Here is a 12,924-nt window from a genome sequence, read left to right as displayed (position 1 = left end):
TATCACCTCAGTTGGGCTGGAAGATAGTGATAAACCTGCCTGTAGCCCTAGGCGGACTATGGGATGAACAAGAGCCCTGCCTGTAACCCCAGGTGGACGAGAAGGTAAAGAGCCTATCTGTAGCCTAAGGAGTACTTACAGAGGATCAGTAAGCTGCCTGTAGCCTCAGGTGTACTGGAGGAGGGTGACGAAGCTATCTGTAGCCTCAGTTAGACTGGAATAAGGTTAGAAGTCAGCCTGTAGTCTCAGATGGACTGAGAGAGTACTGTGGCCCCAAGGGGACTATGTGATGGCAAGAAACCTGACAGCAGTCATAGCTGGGCTGGAAGAGGGTGAGAAACCCGACCGTGGCCCCAGATGAACTGGGGTTAGAGCAAGCAACCTTCTTGTAGCCCCAAGTGAACTGTAAGAGGGTAAGGAACATGTCCGTAGCCCCAAATGGACTGAAAGATGGTTAGGAATCTGCCTGTCCCCATATGCGCTGGAAAGAGTGCAAGGAACCCTACCGTAACCTAAAATGAATTAGGGGAGCAACGAACTCGCCTGTGAACCCAGGTGAACTAGAAGAGGGTTATGAACCTGCCTATAACCTCAGGTAGACTGGGAGAAATGCAAGGAAACTTTCAGTAGTCTCATGTGGACAGAAAAAGGATAAGAAACCTGTCTGTAACCTCAGGTGAACTCGCAGAGGGTTAGGTGTGTGTCTGTTGCTTTAGGTGCATTGGAAAGAGGGTGAGGAGCCTGCCTGTAACCTCATGTGATCTAGTCGAGGATGCAAAAGTTGCCTGTAGCCTCAGGCAGATTGAGAGAGGGTGAGAAACCTTCCTATAGCTTTTGGTAGATCGAAAGAGGGTGAGGAACCTGCCTGTAGCCTCAAGTGGCCTGATGGAGTGCTGAAGCCAATGGTAGACTACAGGATGGCAAGGACCCTGACTGTATTCTTAGTTGGACAGGAAGAGGGTGATAACCTGCCTGTAACTCTAGATTGATTGAGGGAAGACCAAAGAACCTGCCTGTAACCCTAAGTCACCTGTAAGAGGGTGAGGAGCCTGTAGTCCCAAATGAACTGGAAGGGGTATAGGAACTTGCTTGTGTCCCCATGTGAACTAGGGGCAGAGCATGGAACCTGCCTGTAGCATGTGCATGGGTTTGGGGGAAGAGCCTGTAGCCCCAGGCTGACTGGAAAGTGGTTGGGAACCCGTCTGTAGCCTCAAGTGGACTAGAGGAAGAGCAATGAACCTTCCTGACGCCTCAGGTGGACTGGAAGAGATTGAGGAACTTGCCTGTAGAGTCAGGTGGACTTAGGAAGGGTGGGGTACCTGCCTGTAGTCTTAGGTGAACTCGAAGAGACTGATTTTCCCACCTGTTGCCCCAGGTGGACTGAAGGAAGAGCAAAAATCCTTCCTGTAGCCCCATGTGGACTAGAAGAAGGTGAGAAACCTGCCTGTAGCTTTTGGTGTACTAAGTGTACTAGGAGAAGACGGGGAAGCTGCCAATGGCCTCAGGTGGACGGGGGAAAGTGGCCTCATTTGGACAGGACGGTGAGGAACCTGCTTGACCCCAGATGGGCTGGAAGTAGTTAAGAACATACCTGTAGCCTCAGGTGAACTACGGAGGGTGAGGAACCTGCCCGTAGCTCCGGGTGAACTGGAAGATAGTGAGGAAGCTACCTGTAGCCTTGGATGGATTGGGGAAAGGTGAGGAACCTTCCTGAAGCCTCAGGTGGCTGGAAGAGGGTTAGAAACGTGCTTGTAGACTCAGATGGACTCGGGCAAGGTTACGAAACTTCCTGTAGCTTCCGGTGTACTGGAAGAAGGTCAGGAGGCTCCCTGTAGCCTCTAGTGGACAGATGGAGGGTGAGGGACCTGCCTGTGTCCCTAAGTGGACTGAAAGAGGTTGAGCAAGGAACCTGCCTGTAACCCCAAGTGGACTGGAAGAGGGAGAGGAACGTGTGCGAGCCTCAATTGGACAAGGGAGGTTTAGGAACCTGCCTGTAGCTTCACGTGGAATGGAAGAGGATGTGGAAGCTAACGGTAACTTAAGGGGGACTGCAAGAGGGTTGAAAATCTGCCTGCAGCCTCAGGTGGACTAGGGAAAGGTTAGGAACAGGCGTTTAAACTCGTATGCACTAGAATGAGGATGAATAACTGCTTAAAGCGTCAAGATGACTGGAGGGTGAGGTGCCTTTCCCTTAGCCGTATGAGAGAAAAGTAAGGAACCTGTCCATGTTCTCAAGTTAAATGGGAATGGATGGGGAACCTTCACTTTAGCCCCAGGTGGACCAGGGTATGAGCAATGGCCCTACCTGTAGCTCTAAGTGGGCTGTAAAAGGGGAGACATTTCTCTTACCTTAAGGCAGGCCAGCAGAGAGTGAGGAACAAAAAGAAAAAATAGGAACTGTTTGTAACTTTATGCAAACTGAAAGAGGGCGAGGAACTTAAGTGCAGCCCCATGTGAAATGTGGGGAGGGCAAGGAACTTGCCTGTAACCCCCAGGTGGGTTGGAAGAGGGTGAGGAACCTACCTGTAGCCTAGGTAAACCGGAGGAGGGGAAGGAGCCTGTATTTAGCCCCAAGTAGACTTCCTCATGAGCAATGAGGGAAGGTGAAGAACCTGTCTGTAGCTTCAGGTGTAGTGGAAGGGGTGAGAAACCTGCCTGTAGCTCCAGGAGGAATAGGGGAAGAGCGAGAAAAACGCCTTGGAGGACCTGAAGAGGGTGAAAACTGCCTGTAGTTTCTGGTGGACAGGAAGAGAGTGAGGAACCTGCCTGTCGCCTTAGAGGGAATGAAAGTGTGAAGAACCTTCTTTGTAGCCTCAGGTGGAATGTAGAAAGACCAAGAGACAAGATTGTTGCCCCACATGGATTAGAAGGTGAAGAACCTACCTGTACACTCAGGTGAACTGAAGAAAGATAAGGAACTTACCTGCGCCTCAGGTGGGCTGAAAGAGGCAAAGGGTCCTTCCTATAACTTCAGGAGGACTGGAAGAGTGTGGAGCCTGCCTGTAACCACAAAAAGGTTGGAAGAAGGTTACGAACCTGCCTGTAGCCCAAGGTGGGTTGGAAGAGGGTTAAGGACCTACCCGTAGCCTTGAGTTGACAGTGGGAATAACAAGGAACCTGATTGTTACCACAAGTGGACTGATGAAAGGTGAGGAACCCTGCACTCTCTGGTGGGTTGTAAGAGCGTTAGAAACTGCCTGAACCCCAGTTAGACTTGGGGGATGAGCAAGGAATCTGCCTATAGTTTCTAGATGACTGTAAGAGGGTGAGGAATCTTTTGTATTCGGCAGACTTATGGAGTGCTGTACCCCAAGTGGACTGATAAATGGTATGGAACCTGACTGTATTCTTAGTTGGACTACAAAAGGGTGGTGAACCTGCCTGTAAACCCATATAGTAGACTGTAAGAGGTTGAGGAACCAGGCTGTGGCTCCATGTGGACTGGGAGAAGAGCAAGCAAACTGCCTGTAGCCTCAGGTGAACTGGGGAAGGATGAAGAACCTTAGGTGAACTGAAAGAGGGTGATGAACCTGCCTGTAGCCCCATGTGGACCGTGGGAAAAGCAAGGACCCTGCACGCAGCCCCAAGTGGACTGGAAGAGGGTTAGAAACTTGTTTGTAGGCAAAAGGTGAATGGGGGAAGAACTAGTACTAGTTCCACGGGTGAACTGTCTCTAGCCCCAGGTGGACTGGAAGAGGGTTAGGACTTTGCCTATAGTCTTCGGTGGACTGGAGGAGACTGAGAGAAGGACAAAGAACATGCCTAAAAGCTCAGGTTGACTGGAAAAAGAGAAAGAAACCCACCTGTAGCCACAGGTGGACTGGGGGAAGAGCAGAGAACTTAACTGTAGTTCTAGGTGTACTGGAAGAGGGTGTGAAACTTGCCTGTCACCTCGGTTGGACTAGGAGAATAGCAAGGAACATAGTCGAGAGTAGCCTCAGCTGGACTGGAATAGGTGAGGAACCTGACTGTATTCCCTAGTGGACTGGGATAAGAGAAACCTATTTGTAGCCCGAAGTTGGCTGAAAGAGGGTTAGGAACCTGTAACTAACCCCATATGGGATCGAAGAAGACCTGGTAATTTGCTTGTAGTTTCCTGTGGACTGGAAGAAAGTAAGAAACCAGCCTGTTGCCCCTGGAGCATTGGGGGAGACTGAGGTAGACTGGAGGACTGGAGGAAGAGCAAAGAACCTGCTTGTACCTCCATGTAGACTGGAAAAGGGTGGAAAACTTGCCGTAGCCCTGGGTGGACAGGAGGAAGTGCAAGGAACCTGCCTGTGGCTTTAAGTCGACTGAAAGAGAGTAAGTTTGTGGCCTCAGTGCATGGAGGAAGAACAAGGTACTTGCCTGTAGCCTTAGGTGAACTGAAAGAGAATGAGGAATCTGGATATCTTCCCAGGTGAACTGGAAAAGGATGAGATAGTTGTTGTAGTTTCAAGTGTCCTGGGAGAAGATCAAAGAACCTCCCTGTATTCCTAGGTGGACTAGGAGAGGGTGAGGGACCTCCCTGAAGCCTCAGGTGGGATGGGAGAAAGTAGCGAACCTGCCTGTAGCCTCAGATGGACTGGGAGAAGAGAAAGGAACCTGTCTGTAACCGCAGGTAGACTGAGGATGAGCAAGAAACATACATGTAACTGTATGTGGATTGAAAGTGTGAGGAACCTGCCTGTCGACCTAGCTGACTTGGGTAAGAGCAAGGAATCTATCGGTAGCCCCAGGTGGACTTAAAGAACAGTAGGTTGAATGCAAAAGTGTTAGGAACCTGCCTGTGGCCTAAGGTGGACTGGGGGAGAGGAGAGGCCCCAGTTGGACTGAGGGAAGGTAAAGAACCTCTCTGTAGTCCTAGACGGACTAAAGAAAGGCAAAAAAAAAAAAAAAAAATGCCTGTAGCTCTAAGTGGACTGGGGAGGCGCAAAAAAAAAAAAACTGCCTATAGCCCTAGCTGGACCAGGGGAGAGCAAAGAACATGCACGTATGTCCTGTTGGTATCCAAGAAGACAATGACCACGAGAGGCCAAATTGACGAAATTATGAGAAGGCTTTACCTGCTCTTGGAGGTGAGGTGGAAAAGCAAACTAATTCTGAAAAAGGAAAGTAAACTGTTCATACCTAATGCCGAATGTGGACTGAAGAAGGGTGATGACGCCAGACATGAAGACGATGGTGGAGACGAGAGCACCCCGGCCTGGGTTGTCCTCCTCCAGGCAGAGAAAGGATGCTAGGACGATGGGGCCGGAGATGGTACCTCCTATCATGGCCACGTAGTGCTGTCGGCCACCATACAACATCATGGTCAACCAAGTTCAGATATATCTACTACGGTTACAATTTCTACTGTCTGTACTTTTATTACTGTGTCTGTAGAAATAGCAGTAGTAACAAGAACATAACTTCACCTAGCCCTATGATTACTAGTATTACTGCTAATATTATTACTACTGTTGTGGCTAACATAACTAATTATCAAATAAACACACACACACACACACACACACACACACACACACCATGAGTCAGCATGGGCCAGCCTAATGTCGAACTGACATGGGTTCGCATCCTGGGTGTGGCAGTCGGCTCACACCCGACCCAGGTGTTCATCCTCCACTCGGGGCTGGTCCATAAATGGGTAACTGGCTTAGGCTGGCGTGTGTGTGTGTGTGTGTGTGTGTGTGTGTGTGTGTGTATTTGTGTGTGGGTATTTGTTTTTTCTTTAATCTCTCCCCCTAACACACAAATATAATCACACCACATATCACATAGAGGATTTTACATCGTAACTGGATTCAAACATGGGAAAGTATCTAAATCAATTGGGACAAGATCCTCAAGGAGGAAAGAACAGGGAGAAAAGATGACACATCAGGGAACGTAAATATTGGGATACGATTTGAAATAATCAAGAATCGGGGGTTGAGGAAAAAGAATTCTACCTCTGTATTCCCTGAGTGTCGTAGAAGGCGACTAAAGGTGACGAGAGTGCGTGGAGCTGGACCTCCCCGCTTCTTCTATTTCAATATCTAAAAGTAGGGAACAGAAGGAGCCAAGCAGGGGTGCTAATCCTGCTGGAAGGCTCAGGGTGGGTTGTCTGAATGCGTGTGAATGTAACAAAGATGAGAAGGAAGGAGAGATAAGTTGTATGTTTCAGTGAAGAAACCTGGATGTTCTGGCTCTGGGTGTAACAAAACTCAAGGGTAAAGGGGAAGAATGGTTTGGATATGTCTTAAGGGGGTTGGTGAGAGGATAAGTAGTAGCATTACTCCTGAAGCAGGAATGGTGGAAGTGTGTGAGAGTGTAAGGAAGCGAATTCTAGACTGAGGTGGTGATGTCACCATGGTTGTTTACTTTGTTTATGGATCGGGTACTGATGGAGGTAAATGCTGCAATCTCGGAGAGAGAGTCCAGTAATGCCGTGAGAAGAAAGATCATGTGAGACAAGTCTTTAGGGAGCAACTGAGTGAGTATGTCAGCATTTTGATGGAAGACACCGGGTATTAGTGGAGGGTGATTTGAATGCGAGGGTGAGTGATGTGGCAGTTGAGAGTATAACTGAGGGACTTGGGGTATTCAATATCATGAAATGGAAATGGTGAACAACTTGGAAAGTTGTGTGCTGAAAAAGGACTGGTGACTGGGAACATCTGGTTTAGAAAGAGGGACATCCACAATTATACATATGTGAGTAGGAAAAACGGTCAGCAGGCATCATCATATCACATATTAATTGATTGATGGGCGTGTAAAAGAGACTTTTAGATGTAAATGTATGGAGAAGGGCAGCTGGTGAGATGTTTTGGAAAAGAGGAAACCGTACTGGTGAGGAGAGAGTGGTGAGAGTAAGTGAGCTTAGAAAACAGACTTGTGTGAAGAAATACCAGGAGATATTGAGTGTAGAATAGCAAATGGAAATGGAATGGGTGGGGAATAGGAGATATTTATATAGACTGCTGACATGTGCGAGAGATGCACGTGGAATACGCAAGGTGGGAGGTGAGTAGAATAGAAAGGGTAATGAATGGTGGGATGAAGAAGTAAAGTTGCCAGTGAAAGAGAAAATGAAGCGTTTGGATGGTACTTACAGGGAAGGAGTGCAAATGATTGGGGAATGTGCAGAAGAAAGCGGCAGTTGAAAAAGAGGGCAAATGAGAGATGGGGTGAGCGAGTAAACTTTGAGAACAGAGGGCTAATGAGAAATTGGGTGAGCAAGAGAACTTTATGGAGAATAAGATGATTTGGAAGGAGGTTAATAATGTGCGAAAAACAAGAGAACAAATAGGAACAGAGGTGAAGAGAGCAAACGGGGAAGTGATAAAAGGTATCGATGAAGTGAGGACGATATAGTGAGCATTTTGAAGGATCGTTGAATGTTTTTGATGGTAGGGTGGCTAAGGTCTACGGGTCGGAATGGTCTAAGAAATGAGAAAATCACGGAAAGTAGTTTGGTTCAGAAAGTGATGAAAGTCTTATGAAAGATGAAACGTAGGAAGAGCGCCAGAGTGGATGTTACTGCTGATGAATATACTAAGAAATGGGGTGACTGTATTGCTGACTGTCTAGTTAGGATTTTCAATGGGTATATGTACTATGAGGATTGGCGGAATGCATGGAGACTGCCACTGTATAAAGGCAAAGGGAATATAGGTAAGTGTTCAAACTACAGAGTATTCCTGGGAAATTTTAAGGGAGATATTGACTGAGAGGGTAAAGGCATGTACAGAGCATCAGAATGGGGAGGAGCAGTGTAGTTTCAGAAGGGGTAGAGGATGTGTGGATCAGGCGTTTACGCTGAAGAAACAGATGGATTTGTATGTAGCATTTGTAGATCAGCAGAGAGCATATGATAGGGTCTTAAGAATATACGGTGAGGGAGGAAAGCTGCTAGAAGTAGTGAATGTGTGTGAGTATGGGAAGAGGACATTGAATGGTTCCAAGTGAAGGCTGGTCCGCTGCAGGGGTGTATGATGTCACCATGGTTGTTTACTTTGTTTATGGATCGGGTACTGATGGAGGTAAATGCTGCAATCTCGGAGAGAGAGTCCAGTATGCAGTCTGCAAAGGATGAGAGGAAATGGGAAATGAGTTAGTTGTTGTTTACTGGTGGCAGACTCGAATGAGAAACTGCAGAGGCTGGTGACTGAGTCTGAAAGGGTGTATGAAGCGAGGAGGTTGGGAGTTAATGTGAATAAAAGTACAGTTATTTGGTTTAGCAGAGATAAGAGAGGTTAGTTGAGGGTGTGAGTTGAATGGAGAAAACTTCGAGGAAGTAAAGCATTTTACATACATGGAAATGGAACTATGGAAGCGGAGCTACGTTTCTATGAGCACTGAACAATGTGTGGAGAGCTCTTTATCTGGGAAGGTTAATATTGATATGTTTGAAGGCATAATAGTCCCAACATTATTATATGAAAGTGAGGCATGGGGCCTGGTTGTGGAAAGAGAGCTGTGGTTTCGGTGCATTACATATGACAGCTGGAGACTAAATGTGAACGAATGTGGCCTTTGTTGTCTTTTCCTAGCGCTACCTCGCACGCACGCGGGGGAAGGGCGGTGCTATTTCATGTGTGGCGGGGAGGCGGTGAGAATGGATGAAGGCAACATGTATGAATATGTACATGTGTATATATGTATATGTCTGCGTATGTATATGTATGTATACGTTGAAATGTATAAGTATGTATAAGTGCGTGTGTATGTTGGTGGGTTGGGCCATTCTTTCGTCTGTTTCCTTGCGCTACCTCGCTAACGCGGAAGACAGCGACAAAGTATAATAAAAAATCTATATATGCTTATAATTACGAGGAAAATGAAACGAGAAGTTCCCAAATGCACTTCCCTGTAATGATCACATCGTTAGGGGAGATACAGGAATGAAATAGAAGACAGAACAGTTAGCGACGTAGCAAAGACGCCATTGGTAAACACGTGTTCGGGTTGGTGGTGTTCGGGTTTGGCATCATGCCTGTGATAAAATTTTATTATGTGGAAAGGAAAGGGAACTGTTTACAAAATATGCCCACGACAGAGTTATACAGTTTGTACATACCTTCATTAATATTCATTTTACAATTCTCGGTGTACTCAATTACAGAAGATTCAATGATATTTCTCGTGGTGAAGAAACCACGGTTAATCCAGTCAAAACAGTGGTCATAATTTTCAACATGATTAAACAAAGCATTTGATTCTTGTCCTGTATTTATACTATATTTACGTTGCTTGATCCTAACATAAAGACCCTTATCAGTCTGTCCAATATAAAACATGTTTAGATTTTTAAAAGGGATTCCGTAAACACAACAAGCAGAATTTTCTGGCGTGGTTTTGATTAAGATATTCTTTACAGTACTGTTTTTGCTTAAAGGATTTAAGCAACATAGGAAATAACGTAGAATTATCCCTAAAAGGGAGAACTAAAAGATTCTTGGTATCAAGATTTCTTTGCCAACTAAGAGATTCATGAATGAAACCTCTTAAGATATTTCAACTTGGATCCACTCGAGTATATCTTCTCAAATTCAACAGTAAATTCCGGACTGTATATACCTAATGCCCCAGGGAACATCGACTAGAATGATGATAGTTCAACTTTATCAAGCTGAGCTGAGTAATAATAAATATAAGAACAAGCATTGGTGGTTTTCTGTATATGCTAAATTTAAACATGTTCCTATCCTTATGTATTATGCAATCTAAACATGGTAACATATAAATATTTTCCACTTCCACTGTAAATCTAATGAAATGTACTAAAGGGAAAAAGTTTGTACATTTTCGATTGGAATGATGATAGCTCAACAAACATTGGTGGGTTTTCTGTAAATGTAAATCTTAGGTTTCTATCCCTATGGATCATGCAGTCTAGAATTAGTAACATACATTTATTTTCCCTTTCCATAGTTAATTTGACAGAAAGTACTAAATTGTTGAGTAAAGGGGAAAAAATGTAAATTTTGCGTTTGTTGGCGAAAAACAAAGACCATCATCAACATACCTAAATCCGATTGCCTAAGACGGTAATATATCCCTTAGTAATTCTGTTTCGAAGAATTCCACGAAAATATCTAATACTGAAGAAAGAGGGTTACCCATCGCCATATCAAATTTCTGAGCATAATAATCTCTATAATATTATGATACACAGCTTTTTATACAGTTTTATCCGTTCAGTAAACACAGCTAAAACAAGATTATCCAAGACACTAAATAAGAGGTCATCACTGTAGACAATTACGGTAGAATTGGTTAAGAAAGGGGGTGACTGTGTTGTTGATTGGTTGGTAAGGATATTCAATATATGTATAGATCATGGTGAAGTGCGTGAGGATTGGCGGAATGCATGTATAGTGCCATTGTACAAAGGCAAAAGGGATAAAGGTAAGTGTTTCAAACTACAGAGGTATACGTTTGTTGAGTATTTCTGGGAAATTATATGGGAGGGTATTGACTGAGGTCTAGGCATATACAGAGCATCAGATTGCGGAAATGCAGTGTGGTTTCAGAAGTGGTAGAGGATGTGTGGATCAGGTGTTTGCTTTGAAGAATGTATGTGAGAAGTACTTAGAAAAACAAATGGATCTGCACGTAGAATTTCTGGATCTAGAAAAGGCATATGATAGGGTTGAGAAAGATGCTCTGTGGAAGATTTCAAGAGTATATGGTGTGGGAGGTAAGATGCTGGGAGCAGTGAAAAAATTCTACCAAGGATGTAAGGCACGTGTACGAGTTGGAAGAGAGGAGAGTGACTGGTTCTCAGTGAATGTTGGTCTGCGGCAGGGGTGAATAATGTCTCCATGGCTGTTTAATTTGTTTATGGATGGGTTTGTTAGGGAGGTGAATGAAAGTTTTGTAGAGGGGCGAGTATGCAGTGCGTTGGAGACGAGAGGACCTGGGAAGTGAATCAATTGTTCTTCGCCGATGTTACAGCTCTGGTGGCTGATTGGAGGAAGTGAAGTGTTTCAGATATCTGGGAATAGACTTAGCAGAGAATGAAACCATGGAAGCGGAAGTGAGTCGCAGGGTGGGGGAGGGGGTTAAGGTTTTGGGAGCGATGAAGAATGTGTGGAAAGCGAGAACGTTATCTCGGAGAGCAAAAATGGGTATGTTTGAAAGAATAGTAGTTCAAACACTGTTATATGGCTACAAGGCATGCTATATAGATAGGGTTGTACGGAGAAGGGAGATCGAGTAATTAATGAAAGAGTAATAAAAAAGAGTGCGGTTGAGAGAGCTGAGGAGGGTGTGTTGAAATGGTTTGGAATATGGAGAGCATGAGTGAGGAAAGATTGAAAAGGAGGATATATGTGTCAGAGGTGGAGGGAACAAGGAGAAGCGGTAGACCAAAATGGAGGTGGAAGGTTGGAGTGAAAAAGATTTCGAGAGACCAGGGCGTGAACATACAGGAGGGTGAGAGGCGTGCTAGGAATAGAGTGAATTGAAACGATATGGTATACCGGGGTCGACGTGTTGTCAACGGATTGAACCAGGGTATGTGAAGCGTCTGGGTTAAACCATAAAAAGGTCTGTGGGACCTGATGTAGTATGGTTGACGGACAGGTTAACTGGGATGTAAGTTTGAATGGTTTCCATGCATTACATATAACAGCTAGAGATTGAGTGTGAAGGAATGTGGCTTTATTTATTTTTGTCTGTTTCCCTGGCGGTACCTCGTTGAAGCAGTGGGTAGCGATGCTGTTTCCTGTGGGGCGGGGTAGCACGAGGAATGGATGAAGGCAAGCAATTACGAATATGTGCATGTGAATAGATATATGTCTGTGTATGTATATGTGTATACGTTTATATGTATGTGTATATGTGCGTGTATGGGCGTATATATATATATATATATATATATATATATATATATATATATATATATATATATATATATATCTTTTTTTTTATTATTATTTTGCTTTGTCGCTGTCTCCCGCGTTAGCGAGGTAGCGCAAGGAAACAGACGAAAGAAATGGCCCAACCCACCCCCATACACAATGTAAACACACACACGCAAATATACATACCTATACTTCTCAATGTACACATATATATACACACACAGACACATACATATATACCCATGCACACAATTCACACTGTCTGCCCCTATTCATTCCCCATTGCCACCTCGCCACACATGGAATACCATTCCCCTCCCCCATTCGTTCACACTCAGTCTCCAGCTGTCACGCAATAATGCCCGAGCCCAAAGCTCCCTTTCCACATCCAGGCCCCACACAACTTTCCATGCTTCACATGCCCTGATTCAATCCACTGACAGCACGTCAACCCCGGTATACCACATCGATCCAATTCACTCTATTCCTTGCCCGCCTTTCACCCTCCTGCATGTTCAGGCCCCGATCACACAAAATCTTTTTCACTCCATCTTTCCACCTCCAATTTGGTCTCCCACTTCTCCTCGTTCCCTCCACCTCCGACACATATATCCTCTTGGTCAATCTTTCCTCACTCATTCTCTCCATGTGCCCAAACCATTTCAAAACACCCTCTTCTGCTCTCTCAACCACGCTCTTTTTATTTCCACACATCTCTCTTACCCTTACATTACTTACTCGATCAAACCACCTCACACCACACATTGTCCTCAAACATCTCATTTCCAGCACATCCACCCTCCTGCGCACAACTCTATCCATAGCCCACGCCTCGCAACCATACAACATTGTTGAAACCACTACTCCTTCAAACATGCCCATTTTTGCTTTCCGAGATAATGTTCTCGACTTCCACACATTCTTCAAGGCTCCCAGGATTTTCGCCCCCTACCCCACCCTATGATTCATTTCCGCTGCCAGATCCACTCCCAGATATCTAAAACACTTTACTTCCTCCAGTTTTTCTCCATTCAAACTTTCCTCCCAATTGACTTGACCCTCAAGCCTACTGTACCTAATAACCTTGCTC

The 12,924-nt window shown here is 45.1% G+C and overlaps 1 protein-coding gene across 3 annotated transcripts in view; it reads right to left on the bottom strand.

Moving 5' to 3' along the window:
- The window catches only part of LOC139760411 (solute carrier family 23 member 2-like), a 107,831-nt gene that overhangs the window by 68,208 nt on the left and 26,699 nt on the right, over nt 1–12,924 (bottom strand). For all 3 annotated transcript variants that reach the window (XR_011715336.1, XM_071683579.1, XM_071683581.1), the window contains exon 3: nt 5,110–5,267. Coding sequence is in view for 2 of the 3 variants with exons in the window: in XM_071683579.1 (XP_071539680.1) it covers nt 5,110–5,267 (158 nt within the window). In the remaining variant the exon portion in view is untranslated. The remainder of the gene's footprint in view (nt 1–5,109; nt 5,268–12,924) is intronic.

Source organism: Panulirus ornatus, chromosome 36 (assembly GCF_036320965.1).
Source record: "Panulirus ornatus isolate Po-2019 chromosome 36, ASM3632096v1, whole genome shotgun sequence".
In the NCBI taxonomy this organism is placed as follows: Eukaryota; Metazoa; Arthropoda; class Malacostraca; order Decapoda; family Palinuridae; genus Panulirus; species Panulirus ornatus.
The sequence above is the reverse complement of the archived record's forward strand: the minus strand, read 5'-3'. Positions and strand labels throughout refer to the sequence as shown.